Source organism: Anas acuta, chromosome 2, assembly GCF_963932015.1.
Source record: "Anas acuta chromosome 2, bAnaAcu1.1, whole genome shotgun sequence".
NCBI classification, from domain to species: domain Eukaryota; kingdom Metazoa; phylum Chordata; class Aves; order Anseriformes; family Anatidae; genus Anas; species Anas acuta.
Window position 1 is genome coordinate 16,998,707 of NC_088980.1, and position 26,790 is coordinate 17,025,496.

Sequence of the window (26,790 nt, forward strand, 5' to 3'; positions counted from 1 at the left end):
TTCAAGCCAATGAACACCTGTGCAGGACTGGCCCATGGAGTCGTCCATCCCTGTGGAGCATCTGGGCAAGCCCCAGTCCTGGTCCTGCTGCTGCCAGCGGGGCCCCATGAGGCACAGGAATCATCACAGGGATCCTGCCCCCTGTGCACCAAACCCTCGTGGTGGTGGAAGTGGCAGAGAAAGGGAGGGGGACTCAGGTGGGTTACGAGAGTGGTGAGGGAGAGGGAGGCACGAGCTATTCTTTGAGAGTGAGCTGCTTTCCGTAGGTTGCCTGTGCTATTCAGCACGTTGAAAAGACCTGCTCTGGAGGATGAATCACTGTGTAGTAAAAGCGCAAGATTTGTGGAAACAGCACTTTGTTTGCTGCAGCCCTCAGGACGTGTGTAGCATTGCGGCAGCCAGCTCTAGAGAGGAGAAGATGTTTTCATGATTAAGGCATGAGTGCAGCCCCGGGGAACCAAATCGTATCCCTGCCTTTGCCACAGATTTCCTGTGTGATATTAGTCACATCTCACATGTGGTTGTTAATTGTGGTTTTCTTGGTGCTTGGTATTTGTAGGAGTGCTGAGCACTTGCAAGTGCAGGCAGTAGGAGCAGGAGCTGTGCGTGGCTGCAAGCGCTGCCCTGCCATGGGTACTAGAGAACCAGGCACTGCACATCACAACCAGGCGCTCAAGGAAAGCCAAGGCAAAGATTGCAAAGATGAATCGTCACCAGTTTGATTCATATGGCTGGAGAACAGCTGGTAGGGGCCTGTCCTTCCTAAACTCCTCCTTCCTTGCACCTAAAAGAAGAACAGCGAATTTGAAGCTAAATACAGACACGGTGTTTGTGAACCATGCTGAGTTGAGGATACGTCTGTGGATCTGAGGATTAGTAATGTTGTCTGTCCACGATCCCTCATGCTTTTTTAACCTTTTAAATGGAGATATCATATCACAGCCCAGTCACTAAAGATCATCAAAAAAACAATATTGTGAGTACATTACATTTTTACTGACTATATGCAAAGCAATCACCAAGGATTCAGTAGCCTCTGTTTTTTTTTTTTTTCCCCATAGTCTTAACATTGTACAGCAAAAAGACAACACTAAGAGTACTACACTGCTCTGTTGGTAGAAGTTGAGAAAGATACATGAAGACACTTTACTGAAAGTACTCTTTGAAGTAAAGAGTTACCTGTCTGTTTATTCTCCAAACAAAACATGATGGTTTATATAATGATGTGGTGTTATCTTATAAAATCACAAATTATATGAAAAAATATGTATAGGATTGATATACAGAGCTATCCTTCAGAGGGGAAAGCAAAAAAAAAGAAAAGCAGGTTTCATACAAAGCCAGAACAAGAACAGGGAAGTGTGTAACTGCAGGTTTTTGTAGCATAAATAGCTTTGTCAGCTTAAACATACTTTGTCAGTAACTCCTTGATCTCACATGCTGTAATCAAATGCCAAGGAGAATTACAATTTTTTAGAATAAATGTGCCATTTATTAGTTTACCATATTTTTTCAGAAAACTCTTCTATCCCCCTTAGTTAATCACACCTTAATAAAACATTGCATTTGGAAGTGTCTGTTTTATGTAACTGCAAGAGGTGTGCTCAGTTCATCCAGAGGTATTAGTTCCTTAGGTGACTAGAAAACTGCATGAATTTTTTTCTTTTAGGACTTCAGATCACGTACTAAAATGGAAAAAAAGCGTTATTTATTTCTTCATTTTGTTTATTTGAGATGTAGCCTATATTTTCCTTGGAACGCAGAGCCACACGCTCAGGATGCACGTAAGGAACCGAAAGTGGAGTTCAGGCGATCCAAATCCACAAAAGCAATTCAGAAAACCTCTGCTTGACTGACTGTAAAATCCGCTGTCCTGGTCCTGTCAGCCTCCTGAGTGCCAGTGCTTCAGTTTCTCTCAACTTCCAGCTCCAGCATCTTTTAATGCCAGGGAAAGACAGGTCTGCACCGCGTCCCCATCAGCCCGTGCACCCTGGATGCACTTTTTGGCATCACGGGCTGTTCCTGCCTCTGGCTCAGGTCCTGCACATGCAGCTGCGTGGTGGCTGCTGAGAACCAGTGTGGCATTTCATTATAAGCTAAAGTGGAGAAGGAAAACCAGCCAGAACATCCTGTACTCTTATCAGCATGGCAGACAGCACACAGCACTTTCAGGTAACACATTCTACTTACACATAGAACAAAATTAGGTTGAATTTCATTGTAAAGTCTCAGTACAGGGGGATAGAAGAAATCATTTTCTTCCCCTGAAGATTGCACTTGGTCCCCCACCATTTGGAGTATTTAATTGCAGTTCTGCTTGCTTTAAGCTGAATGGAAGTTTTGTACCAAATTAGGGCAGCGAAGTCCTTCCACGCAGAAAACTACTGAGCTCACTGGATACTTCTCTGTCGCGCTGCCAAACCATACAGCAATCACGCTGAGGATATGGATGGAAGAAAGGTTGCTCTGCACAATAATTCCGTATAGGAATCACCATTGATTACAGAGAGGATACTTTATGGGTAGTGGTAAATTATGAGGTTTCTCTTGTAAGTGAGAACATTGATTTACATGAGTAATGCAAAGGCTCGCATGTAAGCTGAACTCAGACTTTCACTGTCAGCCCTAACACATCTATTTATACCACAGATCTGTGCTTAGCCACTTATATTTAATTATAATCAGTTGTGGTGCCTCCATTTGCTGTGTTTACTCAGAGAATCGCATTTCTGAGGTCAAATGCAATGACAGTTATACTGTAGTTATTTGGAGACAGGCTTAGTTGTACATTCTGCATGTATCCGAAGACAGATATTCTGGGGGAGAAGAAAGGATGGGTACAATTCATCCGTCCTTCCTTACAGGAGTCCTTTTCTCCCACATCACTTTTACTCAGGGAATAGCTGTGCTACACAACGCAGAGCTGTGGAGAGGTGGCCAAAGCAGTTCGAGAGGAGCCAGCTTGGGTAACTGGAAGCAGTTTAACCACATCGCTTAGTGCTGCCTCCTGTCTCATTTACCCTGTTTCTTCGCAAAGTAAATTAGCTTTGGCAAAGCATCGCACAAATGGGCTAGCCTGCTTCCAGTGCATGAGCTAGCTTTGGCATCAGTTTCTACACCGCGCTCACTGTGCAGCACAGCGTATCCAGTAGGAGATGCAAAGGGCTTCTGGCGTACAAATGTGCAGCTTTGAGTCCTCAAATTCGGTTCTGTGCTTCCTCATTTAATGGCACCAAACTTTTTTTAGCACTTAAATGTCACTGCTTCAGATGTAGCGGTGCTACCAAACCAAAATATCGAGGGAATAAAATGCCATTATAAATGAATCACTACAGCAATGTGTTTATATGATTAAATAGGCTTATATTTCCTTACTTGACTACTAATGGGCAGTAGGTTCCTTCAAGACCTTCAGCTTTACTGCTTCCAACCCCTATCATAGAAAGACCATCCTCATTTCCAGTGTAGAGGACTTTACCGAAATCACAATAAATCACACACCTTTTACACTGAAACCTCAGCAGAAAAATGTCATTAATGTAACTAACCTACGTTTCACAATGTCACGGGTACTAGATATTTTGAGAGTGTGGTAACATCAAGTTTAACTGTCTGCTGCTTGACCATATTGCTGATGGACCAAATCTTTCTTCCTGAGAAATCTACTGACACCAACGGCAAGGGGAGGGAATACTAAAGTCTTGCCAGGTATGATTTTCCAGTGGGGACAGAATCCCCTTCCAACTCAGAAGTGATTTCAAGCCACTCAATAAAACAGTCCTGGCATCATAATCAGCGACGTTTTCAATACCAAAGCAGTAGATGCTAGCTTGATATTCCAGGAAAAATTACATGCAAAATATTCAGTGCTGTTCTTCCCAGTCTAAACACAGCGCATGTATTTGCATTTTGAAAAAGTGGCCTGCTTCATCCCCAAATTTTACATTCAGAGTTGAAGGCTTGCTGGAAACCCACACCTCCTGTAAAAAAAATGAAATATTCATTTATGCATAAATTGGATGTAAAAAGAATAGACTGTTTTGCAAAATAGATAGTTTTAATTTCCATCTCTGCTTGAACTAAAAAATAAATGAAGATACAACTAGATGCAACTCTTCCTACAACAAAATAACTAACTACACAAAACGCGAGAGGGCTTCAGATCCTCTAAAACAACCTTAATGACTCTACATTTCAACTAAAATGCTTGATTTTCTACAGTTATTACAAGAAGAAGAAATGGAAAAAATCAGAGGAATAAATGTACCCATATGGAGGACTCTAATATCCATGGCACAGATCTTGAGAATAATACCAGAAAATTGGCTGAATTAACTGTATCAGAATGTACACTATGCAAGAAGACATGTATATGTAACACGCACTTCTGCTTCTCTCAATAAAAATAATTTTGATAAAAAGACAAATTTCCTCCCCGGTTCGAACTTCTACTGTAAATGGATTTGGAAGGGAGCTATTCCCATCCATACAGCACGTATTTTTCATCTTCACATTGACAGAAGATGTCAGTATCATGAAATATAATCTATGGACTTCACAGAGGGTTGCTTTTTAATTTTGTTTTGTTCAATAGCTTGCATAGTACAACCACTATGAGGCAGAAACTCAGATAAATTATTTTTCTACCAGGCACTGGATTAATGCTCAACCTTGCAACATCCAACTCTTGCTCCATATTAACTTTACAGCCAATTGCTGCTCGAACCCTGTAGCGATTTGGCTTTACTCTGGTCCCTACTCCTCTCAGAATTTCACATTTTCCCATATAATATTACCATACCACCATAAATGATAGAAGCAGTCTCTTCAAAACCCGTGATTACTCCAAGGTGCTTGAATTTCTGCCTTAAAATGACCTACAAAGAAGAGAAAGCACCGTGATGTCTTTTCTTGGCCTTCTTTCTCATTATATAACGGGGGAAAAGTGATTTGGATTTTTTTTTTTAATCTTACTTTCACAAGAAAAGTATGCAAGGAATTATCCAGAATTACTATTGGTGATTGTCTGGAGAGTGAAATGGGGCTATCACAGAGATAACTGCAAGCTGAATACCTGAAAAAGATTTTAAATTCTCTCTCTCTCTTTTTTTTTTTTTTTTTTTTTTTTATTAGAACTGTGTAGCGTAATATCTTTTGCTTGTTTGTACCAGCATCTAGTGTGAGACAGCGTTCTTCATGAAACAGCCAAACTCTCTTTCCTGATTAATATCGCCAAGTTATAGTCCCAAATACTTTCCACCAATACCTCTCATTTTTCCTCTAGGAAAAGAAAACCATAAATGGAGACTACTGATGCTTCTAATTTTAAAACAGTCTCCCATTCACACTCCCACCCCAAAACAAACAACTCAATTCTTTCTCCCTTTTCCTCCTTAAATAACGGGGACAATTTTTAAAAACCACTAGGAAAGCAAAGCAAAGCAAAAGGCGTGTGGGAATGTCGGTAGCTTGCACTTGCAAAGGTTTATGTTTGAAAGTAGAAAACACTCTTCGATCACAGTATGAGACAAACTGGTCTGCAGTTTACTTTTAATATCGAGTTATTTCAAATGTCTAGCACCACAGTCTAAATTAACTAATAAGTGCAGCTGGCATTTTTTTTTCCCTACATTTTAAAATTATTTCTCATGTTCTGTTTTACTAACCAGAAATTCAAAATCTTTTCTAAAGTGCAAAGGGAAGTTTGTAGGGATACCAGTTTGTCCACTCCTGATACAGGCTGTTTTGGGTAAATATTCAGTATTTTTTTTTGGTAGAATATTTACTGTTTTGGAGAAAAATATCACCGCTGAACTTCCATTAATTTTTTATAATAGAAATTGGAGTGTCTGATTTATATTGAAGCCTTAAAAGATTTCTGTATCTTTTTGATGACTGTACAGAAGCCATATTAGCTTTTTACTTACAATCCATTCATGAAAGTAATTCAGCTACTGGACAAGCTTTAAAAAAAGTTCAGAAGCTTGTATGAAAACTGAATTGCCATGCTTAGTCAGAATAATTAACTAGTTCTAGAATAAATGAACAAGTTCTAGAAAAAACGAAAGAAACAAACAAAAAAACATTTTATATAAACATCAAAATTATAGACATTCCTTCTACTCAGAAAAATACATGCACAAGCAAAATATTAAATTTTGATGCAGGAAAGCATCAATCAGAAATGTAAAGAGAATCAGCCATCAATCTCATCTGTGCACACCGGGCTGTACTCCTACATGAACCACTTAACATGGCTTACGGTGTCAGTACTTTAGTGACTCCTGTAAAATCAGCATTTTAAAGCAAGTCATGAAGTGATTCATACAATAAATAACTGTGCTCCAGAATATCTTTCTTCACAGCTTTCCTTTTCTGTGTTATTATTCACACATTTTAAAAGGAGAACTTTCAAGACAAAATATTACTTGAAGAGGGAGTTGATTGAGGTTGAAGATGTAGAAGGATTGTAGGAATTAGATATTGTAGGGATTAGAAAGAAAAATCCTTGAATGTAATTATTCCCCAGTAAAGTATTACTAACTCACCATGTTAAAGCCCATGATAACCTGAACTATATCTTCTTCTGATGCTACAAAGAAAACATATGAATGAACTTTGTCTTAAAAATCACAGTCTTCTAACCTGGTACTCCAAGCCTTATTATGACATAGTCACAGCTATGTGCTTATTACAATACTGATTTTTTTTCTTCCAGATTATACTCACAAATATTCAAAAGGCAGTAGTAACCAGAAATGAACAAATGAAGAAAATAAACAACCATCTAAAAGTAGAGGGAATCACAGTGCAGTGACAATGTTCATATTCCAACATATTATATAATTTACTGATAAAAAACTTATTAAATCACATTCAATCTTGGACTGTAGATCATGATTCGCATCTGGAAGCTATTTCTACAAAAGAACAGCAGAATCTCTGTTATTGTCATTGCTGGGAAAATAAGTATCCAGATATTAATCTATAACTTATTAACCAAAATATTTTCTTGCTTTATTTTCCTTGAAGACTTCTGAAGGAACTGTCTCTTTGCCAGACACCCATGCACAAACCTGCATACCTTTTTGTTCCTTGCACTGGCTCCCATCTGAAAAACGGACATTTTTATTTTTTAATTTTGATAGTCAAGACAGTATATATTGCACAGCGTCCAATCTTTAATAAACCTCACTTCACATCATTTGACATTTTTGAAGCACATAATTACTCAGAAAACAAGAGGTAAGTAGATCACATCATGGAAATCAGAGACTCAGTGAAAAACGAGTAGTCATTTGCTTTATAAGGATTAGATTTTGAACATTGTCTTCCTTAAAAAGACATGCTTAAAGAAGACATCAACAGATTCATCGCGTCCTCTTTCTTTCTGTGTTCTCATATAAACTGTTTGAGCTGAAACCCTGCCTGTTCATAAAATATGAAAATAGGAAACTCCCTATTAAAAAAAGATGGAACAATGGATTATTAGATTTTAACATGCATTACAAATGTTCATTACCAACTCTAAGCACCTAAATATTGCATTTAAACACATACAAAGTGAAGTAAATGCAGCATAACTAGATTTTTTATTTCCCTAGCTGAGCTCTTTTCACCAAAACACTGGGACTTTTATTTCTTCTGTGAATGCCAAAAATATGTAAATAGTTGCAACAAAAGCAAGCTAATGAACAATAAACAGAAACCAACAAATATGATCTCATTTTCTCCTGATTTTCAACTTGTCTGACAAACTGCCTATGAATAGCTAAACTGCCACTTAACAGAAGGAATAGATGATATTATTTACCTTGAATGGCCTTTTGATTTTATGTAAGCTTCGAGAACTGTTTTTTACAACTTGTGTTACTGTTCTACTTTAAAAGCAATACTCTACACCCTATTCCACTATAATGTGAGGAAAAATATACAAGAAAAAATGCTTACACATTCTGGCTGCAACTCTGAGATTGTAAAAAATTTTCCGACTGCCTTTCTCTCCATGTTAAGAAATTCTTCATATTCCCCATTTCTTTGTGCCAGTACCTAATGATCTCATCTTTGACTAAGCTCAGGCAAACATTTCCCCTACTGTTTTATAAAATGTCTTTGACATTAAAAATGACTTACAGTAAAAAGTCTTTAGTACATAAACGTGCTACCACTAGTTTATAGCACTAGCCAAACACAGCGCAAATGCCATCTCTTGGTGGACTCAGACCCTGAGTATGCTGGTTTTGAGAGCAAATTACAACTTTATTACCTGGAAGGTTTTGCACTGGTTTTGAGTCACTGCAAGAATACTTCCACACTTCTTTATGCGATTACTTGAAACTTGAGCTGTCAGACAAAATTTTCTAAGATAACCATTTATATTCTTGTGCTGGGAGGTATAACAGCACTGTTAAATCAAGTCTGCTAAAAGCAAAAAGTGGTATTAAATAAGAATATCCTTCAGTCCAGCTAAATAAGTGAGTCCCTAAGTGCTTGGTTTTCAGTGACGGCTGACTTAAGAAGGCATGACTTCTTGTCATCCAGAAAGACAAGCCCAAACACAACCAAGAGAACCACCTGGGGCTTAATTACCAATCCAATTAGCAGCAGCAATGACTTGCTACAGCCAACTTGTGTCTGAAAACCTACAAAAGACTACAGAGCATAGAGACTATGAGCAGAAATTGTTTGTATTGCATAAGGGAATGAGTGAAGAGTTTTGGCACTGAAGAATGCTGCCCACAGGACCCAGCAAGGGCAGCCATTAGGTTGAGTGGCTGCAGACCCATACTTGTGTGTGGACTCCACCTGGAAGGGCCTGCACCCACAAGCTCTGCCTAGGCTCCCTAATCTTTTCATCTGACTTGAACCTCTGGGAAAGAGTTCACCAAGCAAAACTGCCAGTAGGATACTGTCCGTGTTGAATGAAGTTGCTCTTAGAGACCAGGTAAGCTAAAAATCCAATTAAACTTCTAGACACCGTGCAGCATTGAAGGGATGTTGTGTCTTGCTGGAGGACTGGCCATAGTCTTCCTTGTGGTAGAAAGAATATGTTCAGGTGGCACTGCGATGTAAAGAAGAGAATAAAATTATATTAGCAGAAGGAACTAAATATTCCATGAGTGGCAAAAGTAATGAGGTCTGACTTCTTATCAAATTAGGGGCTTTGTCCCCTTACCTTCTGCTGCCTTCTCCAAAAAATACCCTCTGGGCCAGGCTGAGGTTACTCACGCTAATTAGCTAGCACAGTAGGAACAGAATGCCTGGCTAGCTGCTTACTGCAGAACATCATCTGCAATTTATATACCTGCCTTTGCCTCAGGAAAGGCATTAAGTTTACTTTCCCCTCTATTCAAATACCCCAGGTTTTACAGAACTTGGAGGACCGAAATTATTTCTAAGATTACAATCCTCTGTGAAACAGAGCTTGAATTTGCTATCAGGACCAAAAGGTAGAGGCAGCATATGATAAATTCTTTTCTTTACAAATGGACTTACATTTTATAAGAATGAACTGTGATATTATGCTTGAATCCTGAAGAAAGCTACAAACTCACTGACTGAAAATAAAAGTATCAAAGAAACAATCGGTTGTATTATTCAACTTCAGGAAGATGACAACCCCTAACATGATCTGAAAAACAAATGCAATCTTAGAATGTAGAAGCTGAGGAACTTCCAAAAGAGATGAAGACTATTAATGTCATTTTAAAGGGTCCTGGTAAAATATCCTCACAAATACTGCCATAGCTATTTAAGAAAAACAAGTTCACACTGGAACACAAGCAAATAAGGGACACTAAGATGGTAAGAGAAATTAGTAACTTGCAAGCAGAGACTGAAGGAGTTAACTTGTTTATCCTAGGAAAGTGAAGCCCAAGGGAAAATATTCTAACTCAGAAATTGGATGTAAAAACTAAGGGGGTAAAATAGCTGTTGAAAATACAGTGAAGGACCAGTGCTGGTGCAAAAACAAATAAACACAAAGTCGTCACACAAATGTAAGTTAGAAAGTCAAGCAGATGGTTACCAGTCTTCAGAAGAGCTGGGATCTCAGCAGTCTTCCCATGAGAACAGCTGAGCTACAAAGCAGAAAGGGGAAAAGTACCTCCAACCTGTAGGCCATCCATAGCCCTCTAATGTCTAATACCAGATTCCTTGTTGCTGGCTTGCAGGACGTGTTCTGCATGTTCATTTTTTAACTTATCTGCCCACAGGAAGCTCCACTGGTAACCAAGCCAAGCTCCTTTTATGGTCAGTGGAGATGCACACTCTTTGAGGGCAAATCATCCCATTTGTCTTAGCCACTGAAATATCTCCCTTTCTTGCAGTTCAGTAGAACAGAGTGAGCTCATTTAGGAATTCTATTTCTTACTCCACCGACTTCTTGCTTAAAATACTCAGCTCTGTGTGAAAACTCACTGTCTTCACTCCTCGCCGCCCGTGGTTGAACATACTTTTATTCCCCTTCACATTTTGCTGTTTGCACCTTCTGCCCATCAAGTTCAACCTTTAAATGGTTGTTATTTCAGTAAAAAGAGGAGATCTAATCTTTTCTGGAAATGCCTTCGTTGTAAGTATTCAAAAAGAAAATACACTAAGTCTTTACCCAGGCTTTTTACTAAAAATGCTCTTTCATTTTCACCTGATCAAATGATTTGCTTTCTGCCTTCTCGAAGTTATGCAGTGAAACAAGGAAAGCCAATGTTATCCTTGAGTCACCACTGTGTGGACTGCATGTACTCATCGGTAGTTATTGCTGGAAAGTTTCAGTAAGTGAAATGTACATGGACAATCATCTCAGAGAAAAAAATGCATTAATCCCGCACTGTTATTCTTCGAGATACATCCCACATACATTTCCTGGCCTTCCTCATTATTAGCGGTTTCTTACCCCGCTGAGTTCTCAGTTGGTAAAATAACTCCTGGCTGCATTAACTCTATGCTGTTGGGACAGCTGGGCTCTTCTGTGGGACTGTCCTTGAAGGGAGCATTTCCTTATGCCTTCGGAAGGACACACGTACTGGGAAGCTGAGCACAGCGTCCTCACCTCAGCTGGTTGTGCCCAGGGCTAAGCCAGCGGCTGCCATCTGATGGGTGTTGTGGTGGAGCCAGAAAATGGAACTGGGGGTGGGTTTATAAGGGAAGGGAAGGGAAACCTGGTGGGAGTACATCAGCAGCCCTCTTGCAGGCTCACCCACAGTGATGGTCTGTACTTTCACATCTGTGTCTGAGGGTGCTGTGCTTGGAAGTCTATAGTTTTGTCCTGTCCTTAATACGCGAGGACTTCATCCATTGGCACTGCCTACCCTTCTTTCCTCTACTTCTTCCAAGAAACCCTAAATTCGCATTTTAACACCAGCACTTTGCACATCACCTGCGACACTGACCCAAGGAACACAAACAGCCCGTGTTACCCTGACGAATTCAAGCTCCCTTTATTATAACGACCGCAAGCAGGGGAAGGTTTAAGCCGTGCCCCTCAGGCGCTGCACCCCAGCGCCGCCGCCCTCCCCTCGCCTCAGCGGCCGCCCCGCCGCCATTGCCGCTGTTTACCGCGGCTCCCGGCAACGGCCGCCGCGGGGCTCGGCCCCGTAGCAACGCCCTGGGCCCGAGCGGCTCGGCGGGGCTCCCGGGTGCCCTCAGCTCGGTCCCGGCCGCTTTGCGGGGTCCCGGGGTCTCCCCCTGCCGGCTCCTGCGGGTTTGGGGTGCCCGCCTGGCACCCCTCGGCTCGGAGAAAGGGTTTGGAGGCGGAGGGGGGTCGCTGGTGGGTGTTGTGTGGGGGTTCCCCAAGGCACGCGGGGCTGTGCGGCCCGACAAGGAGAAGCCTTTGTGCTAACCCTAACAGGTCTGCGTCACCTCCATCTAACAGAATTAATCAAGGTGAAAACTGTTTCTTTCCCACCTGATTCTCCTGTTTCTTTAAAAAAATTTGTTAGGTTCCCAATCCCCCCTTCCCCACTTGAAGGATTTACCTGCAGTAAAATCATTCCCAAATGTCTTTACACCTAATTACAGACATCTTTATGTCATTTTTATGACATTTTTAATTACAGACATCTTTACATCTAATTACAGTATATTGTAGGATTGGTTCCTTTTGATTGTGTTCCCTTTTTATTGGATTAGTAATGGTAAAACAGCGTTTTCAGGCGATACAAAAGGCAACTGATGTTTAATGTTGTAAATTTACCAGGAAACATTGGTATGAAAAATAAAAGTATTTTCGAGTTATGAATTGATTTTGACAATTGAAATAGCCTCGGCGATCGTTTTAGCTTTAGGGCTTGTGGTAATGCCCAGCATGTAGCAGAGCTGGACCTGCTGGGCAGAGAGGTGAGGTAAAGCACTGCAAGGACTGGTGACAATGTCTGTGGTGGGCACGTGAGTGTGGGAGGAGGAGATACGTCAGCTACCCAATTTCAGCGGGTGACATTAGTGGTAGGGGGATGGTTGGACCAGGTGAATCTTGGAGGTCTTTTCCAACCTTAATGATTCTATCTGAGAGCTCAGTGTGGTCATTCTCTGACTGTGTTTACTCGTTAAGGTGTCCACCTTTGATACAAGGCAAGACCATGGGCGCAGCGTTGGCAAGAGCAGCTCAGTGGACTGCTGCTGGCTATGGAACTGGCACGCTTGAAATCACCCCTTTGAATGAAGCTCTTTTAAATCAAATTATTAAGTTTGCAGAGGACTTCAGCACCAGACATCCTCAGGAAGCAGTGGTTGTCTTCAAGGAGCCCCTGGAGTGGAAAACACAGTTGGACTCTTCAGCCTTTGGAGAGGGTTATGAGATTGAGTAAGTCTGAACTGCAGTGTGTTTTGAAGTGTTAAAGGTGAAGTACAAAGCAAAATTTTATTCATTTGGCATTAAAAAAAGCCTTAGTGTATTTGGGATGCTGAAGTGGGTGGGATTTCTTAGTGTTATATATGGATTTTTTTGAGTTAAAATGCATTGCTTTTTTGGAGTTTGACTATTCTGTCTTGGTTTTGAATACAGACCTGTCCAGTTAGCATTTGTATGACTTGCACTGTCTATTCCTAAGGCTTCTGACAATGTGTCTAACTGATTTATCCTGGGATTTATATTAATGTTAAAGTTGCTCCTGATTAAGCATAGGTTTTAATGCTGCTATTGAGGTGGATTAACAAACAAAATCTTGAATTTCAGCTTCTTTGAGAACAGTAGTCACCAAGTCCTTTATAAGTAGTCAGTGTTAATGTATTAACATGGTTTCAGTCTTAATCAACGTAGCTGTTACAGTGCTATAACTTATTTATCAAATAGTCTTAACAGTTCTTTTAGTATTTGAAAATTAGTGCTGAAAAAAATAAGAAGTTTATTCTTGTTTTTTAAGACATGAACTGGCTTTGCAACGATGCCTAAGACTTATGTGACCGTAACCCTACATAATTTTGGGGATTCTTTGAACAATGACATGACAAGGTGACCCAGATGCACAAATTCATTTTTCTTGGCTAAATCACAAAGCAACTAAAGAATTTTCAGAGTTTTCCTTGATAAGTAGACAAATTCCATTCCATTTAGATAATGCAGTAGAAATACCCTAATTCTGAGAAAATATTTTCTTCCCTTCCACCACGCAGTTCTTTCCAAAGAACCAATAGAAATATACACCTAGTACATACATTTCCCAATGGGTTACCCTATATCATCCTTTACATTTGGGGGGATTTTTAGGCACCATTTTTTTAAAGACCTTTTTTTTAGAAATCTGAAGAGAAAGTTCACTGTTCTCTACAGCTAGTCTTTAGTTTAAGTATAGTCATGATACTTAAGCTAAATAATATTTCCCCCAGATAAAATTCTGTATATGGATACATGTTTTTTATTTTTTTATTTTTCTATAGAGTCTTGGAACTTAATCTCGGACAGAACTATTAGTTATTCTTTCCTGACATTCAGCATACTACAAGCCATTAGATGTCATTCAATTACATGGGTATGAAAAACATAACTAAAGTTCACATGAAACGTCATGCAGAAGGACAGCGAGTCTTAGACTATAAACTAAACTTTGTTTAAACTGTTTTTATCTTTTATCTGCCTTTAATTTATATGAAACTTCTAAGAATTCATTGACCTTCTTGAGGGAAGTAGGTTAGTGAGCAATCAGCAGTCTCCAAAAAATATACAGGCATATGAATATTGACCACAACAAAGATTCAAGCAGTGTATAGAAGAGCTTGTGTGGCTGTGTTTTTAGCATTGTATTGAAGAGGAGAAGTAGAAGGAGAGAGGAAGTAGCAAGCTTTGCTGTAACCAGGAAAACATGGTAACTTAACCCTGAAGAAAGGACTTCAGAGAGAGATTCTGAAGGATGGTGACTGAAAAAATCTGATTTGATTCCTCCTCTGGTAAACAGGATTTTACACACTGTAAATTAAAAAAGATTGAACCAAATAAATAACTGACGTTATTCCTATCTTCTCTTAACAGAAACTACCTACAGTATTATTTTTATCTGTTTAGTTATGTCAGAGTTCAGTCTAGTTTCAGGATGGATAATGTAGGAGTTATACTGAGGATGGTTAATGGAAGCAGGATAAGAAATACAGTAAGGAATCATGGCCACACAAAAAATGGGAACTAAAATGGGAGTTGGAGATATTACAAAAGGATTTAAAGCACTATCTGAAGTCTCAGATATAGATTGAATCAGTGTGGTAATTAGCAGCTTGGATGTCACAGACAGGAACCTTTCTCTACAGTGAGAAGCAAGCAAGCAGTTTTGAGCAAGTAGATATTTACATATGTGCTATGGAAGGGGAATTGACATAATTTATAGGGACCTTTAATACATATAAATACTGCATATTTACTTCTTCTAATTAAAAGGAAATATTTTTATATATAAAACAATTTATAATTCAAAGATGGTGGATATAACTCAGAGAAAATTGGTAAGGTTAAGGCATTGTAAGGCCTTAGTCAAGAATGCTTTCAATATTCTGTAGAGGCAAAGCTTGAAGGCAGAAGAATCATTCCTACATCATTCCTACAGTTCGTGCTGAAATCTCAGAGCTTAATTGGTCTCAAGGAGAAACAACAGCTCAGATAATCCTAGAACCAGGTTTGAAAAATGTAAAATCAGAAAATTTGAGGCAAAGATTGCATATTTCTCATGCTAGCCATTTGGATCATTTGGTCATATGATATATGTCATTTTAAATCAGTTATCAGTTTTGAACACTGTAGTCAGAAAATCACTTAGCAGTCCTGTAGTTGAACATGCAGGAGACGAGTCAACATTTTGTGAGACTAAACGACAGGTGTGACTAGTCCTGTTAAGACTCCTTTTTCACAAATTTAGTCTGTCAAAATTCTGTTAAAAGGTGTTGCCAAGATCAAGCAAATGAGTTACAGGTGTTTGATTTGTAGTGAATAAAGTGGTTTACCTTGGAAGCTTTCTGAAAAAAACACATTAAATAAATTGTAAAGCTTTATCATGTGAAGCTTACATAATATTCAAGTTTCATCTCTAAAACTTGCTGTTTATTGAAGTTCCTCTTTTTAAAATATAAAATCTATTTTTTCCAGTGGAGAAACTGTTAAGTCTGAAGCCAGAGACGAGGATGGCCAGCCCTTGCTTCTCCTCACTGCATCAAATCTCAGAGTTCGCAATTTTGACCAGCTGTCCCGTTTGCTACAAATTGCTATGGAGAAAAAGTTGAAGGAAGCACAGGCTTGCCTTGAAGGTTTAATGTCTTTATTTTTTCTTTTTACATCTTTATTTTAAAAAGCTTGTCTTCTTGAGTTTGTGTTTATGAAATTTGAAGAAAGAAATGCATTTTAAGTATATGAAAAGGTGTTGATTCATGAACGTGCCCCAAAGTTCTCATCCAGGACTTAATGAAGTTTCTGTTTCTTCTTTTGTTTTCACATAAATCAGTAACAAAGAAATCTGAAATAAAGTTAAAATAAAACTGTTGATTTTCATATAGAAATTCACGTATACTGAGTAATACAGCAGCTATTGCAACAGACAGTAGTCTTAAATTTCAGCAGAAGAATGTCTCATTGGAAGCTTACAGCAATTTTTCCTTTGATTGCAGTTTAACCCACTTTTAAAATGTTACATCCCTTAAAATATTCAAGGAAAAAAATAATCTCATATGCTAAGGACATTCGTACCTGCACGACGTTCATGGTGAACATTTCCAGGTCCTTCTCACAGAAGCTTTTGAAATACAGGCACTGGTACTTTTATTGTGTCATATTCAAGTCCTAGTTTTACAAACTGACAAGACCCTTGGTATGCTGAACTGGATATCCTCCTCTCGTTGAAGGCAGAAGAGATCAGTAATATTCCTTAGTACCATTAGCAGAAATTGGATCTGCAATACTAAAATATCAATACCTACACTGGATCAAACTTAAGATGCATCTAGCCTAGGGTCCTTCACTGGGAGTGATCAACCATGAATAATAGGGAAGAATAATATGGACTGAGTATCGTGCTGAGACATTCACAGCTGCATGGGACTTCATTCTCAAGAACAGGGCAAATTGTTTTTGTAAAACCCACTGACATGAAGCTTTATCACTGTTTACCAAAAAAAAAAAAAGGACAGCTGGCATAGCTGAGGAAGTAATGGGACCATTGGGAATGTTGCTAGAAAACTTTAAACATGTTCTTTAACACTAAATCATATTTCCCAAATGATCCATTTTCAGTGAGTTAAGCCCACTGATTTCCTGTTTTGGTGATCAGCAGGGCAATTTTACACAAAAAGGGACTGTTGATAATTAATATTTACTTCTTGGTTGAATGAATCTTCATTTTTTTTTTTTTTTTTTTGTGAAATGCAGTTTTGTAAATTAATAGCACAGAAATTATTCAGCAGTTGAGATAAAAAGTGTTACTACTCTTACCTCATCGTTTTTAACGTAGTATCATCTTATACTGATTCTGTTTCATTATTTACAGCTAACAGAGACCCTATAGTGAAAATTCTTGGCCCTGAATATGGGACTGTTGAAGGAGAAGATAAGTCCATGTTGCATTTACTTGAAAAAGTGAAAAAAGTTGATGACCCTGAAACAGAGAAGAAAATGAAAATTTTTATTCTTCTTCATCAGCTGGATATGCAACTCCTTAATAGTTCTTTAAAACAGATTTCAAAGTAAGTGCATTTCAAATGCAACTTAAGTATGTCAGCTAGTGCATTTTTTCTTTTATAGTTAAGCTAGATTGTTTTCAACCCACAACATGTGCTTTTGGTGTGATATAGAGAAATTTATTGGAATGACTTTCACTGTTCACTGAGTTATTGAAAAAACACTTTTTTTTTCCCCTTAAGATTTTGATGTAGGTGTGGGTATGTGAGTGTGTGCCTGCAAGTGTTTTTGTTTTTATTGCATATGTTTTGCATTTTGGTAGCAAATTGAAGTAATTTGTACAAATAACAAAGTAACAGTTAAATATTTTCAGGGAAATGTTTATTTCTTCATGAGAGCACTTTGAGTCTGGTTCATAGTTACAAGGCCTTCTTACCTATGGAACTAAAAAATCTCTGAACTAACAGATAAAAATCAAGAAAAAAATGGCAGATGACCTATCTCCAGATTTTTGTTGCTACTAATAAGACTCAGTGTTCAAGAAAAATATAATACTCTCTTTTGATATCTCTGTGCACGTCCTTTTGATGATAGACCTTTTCTATTAATTGCAGAGATGTAAGACTAAGTCCAACTGCTGTAAATAATGAAGTGAATCTTCTCAAGAATTTCTCTGGGAAAGGAGAAGACACAGTACTGGAATCACTGGAATATACATCAGGTCTGAATTTTATCACATCTAACCTTTGCATATACCCTTATTAAAGTACTTGCCTTCTGTGTGGAATGTGTTAAAATAATTGTGTTAATAAATATAAATAATTTTTCTCCACCTCAATGTTATGAAGTAAAATAAAATATATTTTCAGATACGTAATGCTCTTCTTCAGCCTTTACTTACAGAAATAATCTCCAGTCTTCATTAGAATTAAAAAAAATAAACTGAGTCCCTGATCCTGTTAAGTGCTAGGCATAGTTGTAGTTGTTTGTTGAATTGGACCATGGGTCACAGATTTTTGCATGATTGTTTCCCAACAGAGTATGACTGCTTAAGAGTAAGATACTATTTTGGGAGCTTGATTTGTTTAAATAATATTAAGCATCAGGAATAATTATTAAAATACACGTTTAAATTGGATACAAATATTCATACTAATTGTTTTCAGATTACACATTCTCTAATGGATGCAGAGCTCCTCCCTGGAGACAAGTGCATGGAGAAATTTGTTACTTAATTATCAAACCACATGACACTGATCCACTGTGTATCACTTGCAGCACGGCAGGAGTATTTTTGAATGGAGTAAGTAATAATGAAGGCTACCGTGAAGTGACAAATATTTGTATGTGCTAAAGTCAGAGATCCATCAGGTTTAGGGGAGTGGAATTGAAGCTGTAAGACCTGCAGAGTTACTGTATTAGTACTGATGGAGAAGGAACAGTAATAAGTGCATGATAGTTTTCCCGTACTTTTAGAGCTCTTTTTCTTCAAGGTTCGTACCAGGAACGTGTTCTCTACTTTTTGCTAGGAGTGGTTGGTTAGTCTTTGCATGTGCCCTCACTGTTCTTCACACTACTCCTATATAAAGGTACTGTGGGACCAGATGCCTCTCTAGTCCCTCAGTGCTCTTGATCTGATGTGTGGCTAATATTGATGAGACGTGATATTGTCACTCATATGTATAGCTTGCATTTGTCTGTAAATCATAAGCAGATCTTTCTCCTTTCAATAGAAACTTTTTAGAAACTTTTATTTCTTTTTATCTACTTTTCATTCTGGTTACCTCTTTCTTTACAGATGGGTTTTGTACAGGCATAATAGCCCCCGATACAGCTTAAGCGTTAACCAAAACTTTGTAATATATTTTGAAGAGAGACTGATGTCCCTTGGGTATAACTTTACAAATTGCTTTTCCCTGAGAGTCTTTTTTTTTTTTTTTTTTTTTTTTTTAAAAGGGAAATTTTGATGTTTTTAATGGATAAAATTAGTAAAGCATAGGCTGAGTCAGGTCACGTTATTTTCTGATCCTTTTAGCCATCCACTGCAGTGCATTGGAAGCTCACATTTAGTTGATTGTTTGCCATGAGCCCTAAACCCTTTACAGTTGAACTGCCTACAGTGCAATGAATTTTAACTGAGAGTAGTTACTTGCAGAATTGTCTATAAGATCTTCGTTATTTGTTGGGATCTGTGGAGGTGATCCATGCACCTTCATTGACTTACTGAAGTCTGATGCAGATCATGAGGCTTCTGCACCTAATTGTTACAGTGTATGATGTCTGTGCTCTTTAGCAGTATTTTATGATACAGATTAAATTACCTCCTGTGTAAGGTGATACTGTTACTAATTTTATGTTTATTCTTTTTTAAAGGGTGAGCTAAAGAGTAAAGGTGACATTGACTATGAAAGAAAAAGTGACATATATAAAGATATTGTTACATTTTTAAGGGAGAGATCACCTAGATTTGTAGAAAATATGGCTAAGCAGGTACGTATTTACTGAACTACGTGTATATTGTACTTTGTAATAATTGGTAAGAATTACGCTATAAACTTGTCTGAACATAATGTTCTTTATCAAAGTTAACTCTGATTAAATGCAGAATTTTAAAGACTGAAATGCCTTTATTTTACTTTGCATTTTTTCAAAGTTTCTACTAAATATATTGCTTTTGTAAATAGCTAGCTTATCATGTAAAAAGACAGTCTCTATTAAAGAAGTAGCAAACTTAAAAATATTTCTGTATTTACAGTGCACTTTATTACTTACACTGCGTTGTTTTTTCAAAATCATTTTCCCAAGAATGTGAAGTGTGTTTCATTTATTAGTTTTATTTAATTTTATCATTTAATATATCTCTGTTGGGAAAAGTTGCCTTGTCAAAGTGCTGTACAGCACCTGGAGAAGCAGTGTGCATAGCTTCAAGTCCATATTTAATCATTTCTCCTCAGCCCTTTAATCCTATTTTCTGTGATACAGTGTATGAGTTTCCCAGTTTGTCTTTTAAATTCTATCATTATAAGCCATGATTGAAACAAAATTCAGAAGAGTTTGTATGAAAGGCTACATGCAGGCTGTGCCACTGTATCTTACGTATCTGGACTGTCCTCAGTTGCATGCTTCCTGAATTATTTCTCTCTCTGTGTCCCCATGTTTTAGTCTATCTGTTATCTGTCTGCAGGCATCACCCTTATTCTAATCACAGCTTGAGCTCAGACTATTTCTTATGCTTCTAAGAAGAATGTTGTAACCAACTTACTATTCTGATAATTGCAATGTAATTACAATTTTAAATGCAGTAGCTGCCAGTTTACGTTCAGGTAATTGCAGGTTAGAAAGTACTGACATCACAGACATTATTTTATGGACTGTCTAAACCTTGTGTGAAATTACTTTGGGCTTCCCAATGAGTTAGCTCCACTGCTGTGAGATGGAACATACAAGTCTTACTAAGCAAAAATTGTTAACCCTTGCAAACACGTAATCCTGAAAAAAAATATACATTTGTGTTCAACAGTTCTATGATAAAAGCACAAAATGTGTGCTTAAAAGAAAGTCCCATGTTAAGAGTCCTAGTGTCTACTTAAAAAGCCTGGAGTTGCCTGGAACTCAGGAGTTATTTGTGGAGAGGGCCTGTACTACATGGCCTATTTCTCTGTAGCATAGCTGCAAACACATCTTCCCCCAGGAATTATCCTGATTGCCCGCTACTGGAGCACAGACCTCTGTTGGAAAGTAATGACTCTGGAAGCCAAGTGCAACTGAATAATGGTTCAACTGAACCTAAGTTTAGCATGTTTTAGCAGAACATGTTTTGTCATCTGATGACCAAATAAATAAATAAATAAATAAAATAATAAAGGCACAAGCCACTGTCATATGTACATAAAAGTTTTCTAGAGGAAATAGGAAGCATAATACGAGCAAAGACAGAACACTTACATTGAACATGACACTTGATATGTACTATTAAAACTAGACTTCATAATACTTAATGTTATTAAAAAATGTTTAAATTTTGGAATCATGAATAGAGTTTTTTTCCCCATAATGTTTTGTGTTTGAAAGCAGATAACACGCTATTTTAGTAATCATTCTATCATACAGTATTATGTGTTTTGATCCAATATGTGAAGTCAGCTTCTAATTTTGCATAAAAAAATCTGCTTGTATTCTGGTATTATTCTTTATGGAGCACTGGAAATGTTAAAGGAGGAAAATATGATATCCTTATGGAAAAGGTCAACTTTTTATGACAATATTTTCCTGTGATCAAAACCACTTGAATTTTTATCTTCATTCTTTCTGACCCAAATATAAATAATAGCCCAATGTTTTTACAAGAATTGCCTGATTTAAATTTCAGAGCTAAGAGTTATGTATCCAGCTTACACAGTTGCTGTTGTTCCAGTCACTCAAAAATGCAAGGGCTTCTGGCATTTACTGCGAGTGCTAAACTAGGTAGAGTGAGGAGCATCATATTTTGTCTGCTACAACAGAATCACACAGTACCGCTACAATTTTAGTTGTTTCATCATTCCTGTCAAAAAACACTTTTTACAGACTTCTAGCATGCATATAACAGATTGATAACTTTGTGGTAAAATTCATTACAGTTAAGTCTATCAGAAGTTTTGTTGTGGTTATTTATATTCAATTTTAATTGTTGTAAGGAGGAAATCATTAACAGGGAAATTTACATATGCTTAGGTTCCGACTTTGGGGGTTGTGGGACTGATATTTGCTTTTTTGAAATACAAAAGCTTGACGGTTTTGAAAGAACAGCATTTCATATTGCACACATAAATACATAGTAACAGTAATGGAATTAAATGTTCAGTTCTTCTGTTCAGAAGTGCAATGAGTTCTAAAATGCATTTTTATCCTATATGCAAATATTTCTTTAATGTTTTATCTACATACTGATTTACATTTCATAAATATGACAATATATGAATGTTTTAGATATAGTTACTGCTTTAATGTATTTTCAAAGTGGTTTGGCTTCATATGATGGTCATGGAAGCTAAAATAAGGTAGTATTTTAAATAAATATTAATAAATATTTAAAATATTAATAATTGTAAATATGAATATGGATGTTAAATAAAGCGTGTATCCTTCTTTACTGTTTTTCTGCCCTGCTTATAAATATAATGTAGCTATTCAAGAAATTCTTACATGCTAGATAAGAGTAAATAAATAGAATTTATCCCATTTTCCTTCAGTTGTCATATAGAATCATAGAACCATTTATTCTGTATTTCCTGTGTAAATTACTGAAGAATGTAAACTATACCATTTTAACAGTTTACACATATCATATCCTATTGCTTTTCTGATGATATAGTTCAGTACATTCTGCATTCTAAAGTTAAAATTTAAACAAGTTTAGACTGTAGAGCTGCACTGCATTTTATTTAAAGGAAAATCAGCTCTACTCTAGAATTCTAAAAGGTACAGAAGTATTTTCAGGCTTCCCTGTATAAAATAAAATATGACTAGAAATAATTTTGATTGATTTTCTGAGGAGAGGAGAGCTTCAAAAAGTTTATTATGTATACATTTACTGCAAAGCCAATTAACTTTTATAATATCTTGTTTAAGCTAACATTTAGAAGTGCTGTGTTGGTATATAGCACTGTAGGAAACATGCTTTAAAAATGTGTTTAGCTGGTCTAGCAACAGCATCATTTCCCTCATGGTTTGACTATCATGGTAAGTTGTCTTGTTTAAAGTATGTTTTTAGAATGAGAGAATTAACAAGAATTAATTTACGATTGGGTGGTTGGGTCAGCAAGCCAGGAACAGCCGATTCTCATCAGAGACTAATCGAAGACAGACCATGCTGTGACAGTCTCCTTTAAAACTGCCTTGAATCAGATACATAAAGGAATGTCTTCACCTTTCTGGTAGTGACAGCTGCAATAATAATAAGTAACGATCATATGCTGTCTTTCCTGTGAAAATTGACTATGTTCCAATAGAAAATAACAGTTGACAAGAGTCCTTTCTGTTCTGGATATTTTTGATCAGCTATGGTACCAGACACAGACAGCTGAAGGATTCGTAGGTGCCACTCAGCTCCATTCTTGCATGTGACTTGTTCACCAATGTCTTGTCCTGAGAGACAGAAAATGAAAAAAATTAAATGGATTATATTTATATTCTGACTATAAAACTATTCTAAACTATATCAAATTAAATTACTTGGAACTGAAGTCTAGCAGTTTATCATAGACTATCTTCAGTTTTATGTTCATTATTTTTTCTGTGGAATTTTTTTATAAATCCTTTATGCAGGGAAATAGTGTTTTTTTTTTATATAAATGGTCCATTGAAAGCAGAATGACTTGAGTCTTAAAACTCATTTGGAATTAGGTTCTATAAAAGCGCTTGTGTCACAAATTACTTAACACAGTAGAAATTGAGCGACACTCGATATTCAGGTATATTCAAGAAGTTCCAAATTTAGCTCATTCATTTATTTCAAAAACTTTAGTTTGCATACAGTAACAGATACTTTTCAGATTAATTTAACATTTAATTCTTTTAAAGGTAATCTTATTGTATGCCTATACTTTAATTCCACATTTAATAAATACATTTTTTAATCACTGCATCCTGGAATTTTGCTTGTAACTTATTGTTTTAATGTGCGTTATTCATACTGCAGTATGGCTGACAAACCCTGTCTCCTTCTTTTGTTAGGAATATACTTTTTTTAAAGAACCAACGTATGAGAAAAATTATCAGCATGTAGAAGCAGTTGATGCTAAGGTCTCTGGCCAATCCCAGAACCATTATGATCACACAGAAAAGAATATACATGAGAAAGTGAAAAGTTCTGTTGCAAAAAGCAAATCCATTGAAAAGAAGAAATTAGAACCATCTGTGAAGTGGAAGAATACTGGGCTTTCTGCTGCCCGCAGGTAAGTAGTTATCATCTTTATAATTGAATTTTCAATAGATCTCTCTAACCTGTGCTAGTGATTGGACTGCCTGTTACAGTTTGCATTATTATCCCAAGTTAAGAGCAATAAAATGAAGTCTACTGCATGCAAATGTCTAAGGAAAGAGACCTGACTAGCAGAGGAATTTCTTACGGTTCTTTCCTATCATATAACAATTTTGATGATGTTACAACAAGACAAGGCAGGGAAATTTCTTGTAACCATCTGCATTGCTTGGTCCTTCAGGACTGTCATGTGATAGTTTTGCTGCAAAGTGCCCTTTAAAGCAAGAAAGAGTAGACTATATAATCTGAACAACACTTTCTAAGGGAGGCAGAGGACATCCAGGATGGAAAAACAAGATGACTCTTAATTATAATAACAATTTTTAATGTTTCCAAATCATATGAGCTTCTTTTCTAACTCCTTTTAGCAAGTCTTCACTAATGGGGCTATCTCAAAGTTTGGATACCCAAAACAGAGTACATATTGGATACTCCATTTTAGATTTCTCATCTGAAATCAGAACCCTATTTCTGATTTCATAATTTCTTGTTTTGTGTTAATAGATGAAAACAAATATCTAAATAAAAGGCTTTGATTGTCATCTTACAAAAATAAAAGAGGTCAATATCCTCTCAGGTCTGCCATTTTGACATGTTGACATGTTGCAAGAAATGTTTTATGAGGTTTTGGGTGTGTCTTACAGTCATCAGTTAAAAAAAAAAAAAAAAAGTGGTTTGCCAGGAAAAAGAGCTTATTTTTTTCCACAATCATTATTTCTAGATGTAGATCTACATCTAGATATAGTCTAGATGTAGTGAAATTGGGTGTAATCATACTTTCATAAACAAACCGTGAGCATTCTCCCTTATTGTTATGACTGGGATAGGATGACCAACCCAGGCTCAAAAGGACATTTTGTTTTCACTATATTATAAATTAGGAACAAAAAAAGTACCAGTGATTTTGCCCAGCTGGGCCTGGGATTCCTCTTGGAATATGAGGGAAGGAAGATATATTGTATGCACTATGATCAGTAAGCAATATGATCGTTTTTCACAAAATGTGTGGCTAAGCTCTATTTTTTTTTGCCACAGGAGAGTAGAGGCTATTCAATTACGTGAGTTAAAAAAGCAACCAAGACCAAGTAATGGAAGAAATATCCGTCCAAAACCGTTAACATAAGGACGCTTAGGATTTCCCTGAACTAGAATTTGCTGAGGAATATTCTGGAAAAGTATTCCTCTGTCGTTCTCCTGCTGCTGCCTAGATAGATGCTATTCATCATAGTTAAAGACAGTAACCTAGGATAGATGGTCTGGCTACATATACTTATTCTTTGGTCTTGTGTTGCATACAGGTCAGCATAATGCAGATTTTCTAATATTCCACTGTTTTCTTCAAGAAAAATTAGTTACTTAAGACACAGAACACTTTCTTTTTAATGAAGGTTATTGTCCAGGTTCATAAACTCATCTGATCTATGTGTCCAACCGTAACTTTTGGTTATATATATGTAAAATAATATTTATTCTTTTTTTTTTTTTTTTAATAAAAATGAATATTTTAGTGCCAAAGCTGCAAAAAAAATAAATGAAGAACAACGGAGAAGTAGTAGTGTGTCTACAAAATTCAAAAAGAAAGCCAGTTGTATTTCTTCCGCATCTGTTAAAATGCAATCATCTTTGAAATGGTATGGCTTACTTATTTTTCTTCCTTCAATTTTTTATTTTCTGTATCCACTGTATTTATCACCATACTTAATGTTTGGTAATGATAATTACATTTTGCCAATGCCATTGTTATGCAGAGTTGTCATATCTATTTAAAATATGCTTGTTCATTTTACTGTATAGCTGGGTAGGTGATGGTCTTTTTTCGTTTTTAGTAAAGTATCAAGCAAGTCTGAAGAATTTAGTGAAAGTTCCTCAGAGACTGAGGAAGATGAAGAACAGCCTGTACGTCATCAGGAAGGAAACACTGATTTGCCATCAGAATACTGGGGAATTCAGAAACTTGCAAAATATTTAAAGGTAGGTTAGAAGTGTTGTTTAAAAAAAAAAAAAAAAAAAAAAGCCACTTTTTCCCTTCTACATCTGAGGTCACCAGACCAGCTCCTCATCCTTTTTTTCCACCCTTTTTTTCCTTCGTTTTTTTTTTTTTTTTTTTTTTTTTTTTTGTTGCCCTGCTATGTTGCATGTTCAGATCCTGGAGCTGTGTGTTTTCTTATCACCCACCCTTTCTCCTGCATTTTTGATCTGCTGTTTTTGGCTTATATAGACCCTTAGAGTAAGCCATCTGTTCAGTGTTATTTAATACTTAAGATGGTATAATTTCTTTATTAATTATTAGGTTTCTGTTTTGCTTTTTGAAACTTTCCAAGATATTTCTTTATGTGGATAATAACTTTCAAGAGTTTTTATTAAAACTGAATACTTGCCTAAAGTCTTTCATCAACTATGATTAATGCATAACTGGAGTAGTTCTAACATGGTCTTGTGTCTGGATAGTTTCTGTTGGTGGGCAAGAAAGTGTATGATAAACAGGCATCCTCTAAAACAAACAAACAAAAAGTCTTTTTACACAGACCTGTTGAAAATCTTTTGGAGCCTATAAATACATATGTTTAGACTTCGGTGTATGTCTGAAAAAAAAACACATCACAAAACAAAGGCCTCTCCACCATTCTGGAAGACTCTAAAACTAATCATGTTTTTGCCTCAGGAGAAATTCCTTAACAAGTTTGTACAG

General features: G+C 36.9%; 1 protein-coding gene and 1 long non-coding RNA gene across 6 annotated transcripts in view; one reads left to right on the top strand and one right to left on the bottom strand.

Annotated features, from left to right (window-relative positions):
- Positions 1 to 480: 480 nt before the first annotated feature.
- LOC137852192 (uncharacterized) lies at positions 481 to 10,585 on the bottom strand. 5 transcript variants are annotated; one of them, XR_011093713.1, is made up of 4 exons: positions 10,028 to 10,585; positions 6,549 to 9,061; positions 3,376 to 4,877; positions 482 to 2,096 (listed from the first exon to the last, which is right to left on the bottom strand). It is a non-coding gene; the product is annotated as an uncharacterized lncRNA (long non-coding RNA). The 5 variants fall into 5 exon arrangements; XR_011093715.1 differs by having other exon boundaries at positions 482 to 3,980; positions 4,802 to 4,877; positions 8,267 to 9,061; positions 10,028 to 10,564; XR_011093712.1 differs by having other exon boundaries at positions 483 to 3,980; positions 4,802 to 4,877; positions 10,028 to 10,575.
- Positions 10,586 to 11,484: 899 nt separating this feature from the next.
- ODAD2 (outer dynein arm docking complex subunit 2) overlaps positions 11,485 to 26,790 on the top strand; it is a 90,582-nt gene continuing 75,276 nt past the window's right edge. Inside the window, exons 1-10 of the mRNA XM_068673640.1 lie at positions 11,485 to 11,880; positions 12,545 to 12,796; positions 15,560 to 15,717; positions 16,950 to 17,145; positions 17,695 to 17,801; positions 18,247 to 18,383; positions 19,454 to 19,570; positions 23,795 to 24,015; positions 25,610 to 25,732; positions 25,928 to 26,072. Coding sequence (XP_068529741.1) covers positions 12,573 to 12,796; positions 15,560 to 15,717; positions 16,950 to 17,145; positions 17,695 to 17,801; positions 18,247 to 18,383; positions 19,454 to 19,570; positions 23,795 to 24,015; positions 25,610 to 25,732; positions 25,928 to 26,072 — 1,428 coding nt within the window. The 5' untranslated portion in view covers positions 11,485 to 11,880; positions 12,545 to 12,572. The remainder of the gene's footprint in view (positions 11,881 to 12,544; positions 12,797 to 15,559; positions 15,718 to 16,949; positions 17,146 to 17,694; positions 17,802 to 18,246; positions 18,384 to 19,453; positions 19,571 to 23,794; positions 24,016 to 25,609; positions 25,733 to 25,927; positions 26,073 to 26,790) is intronic.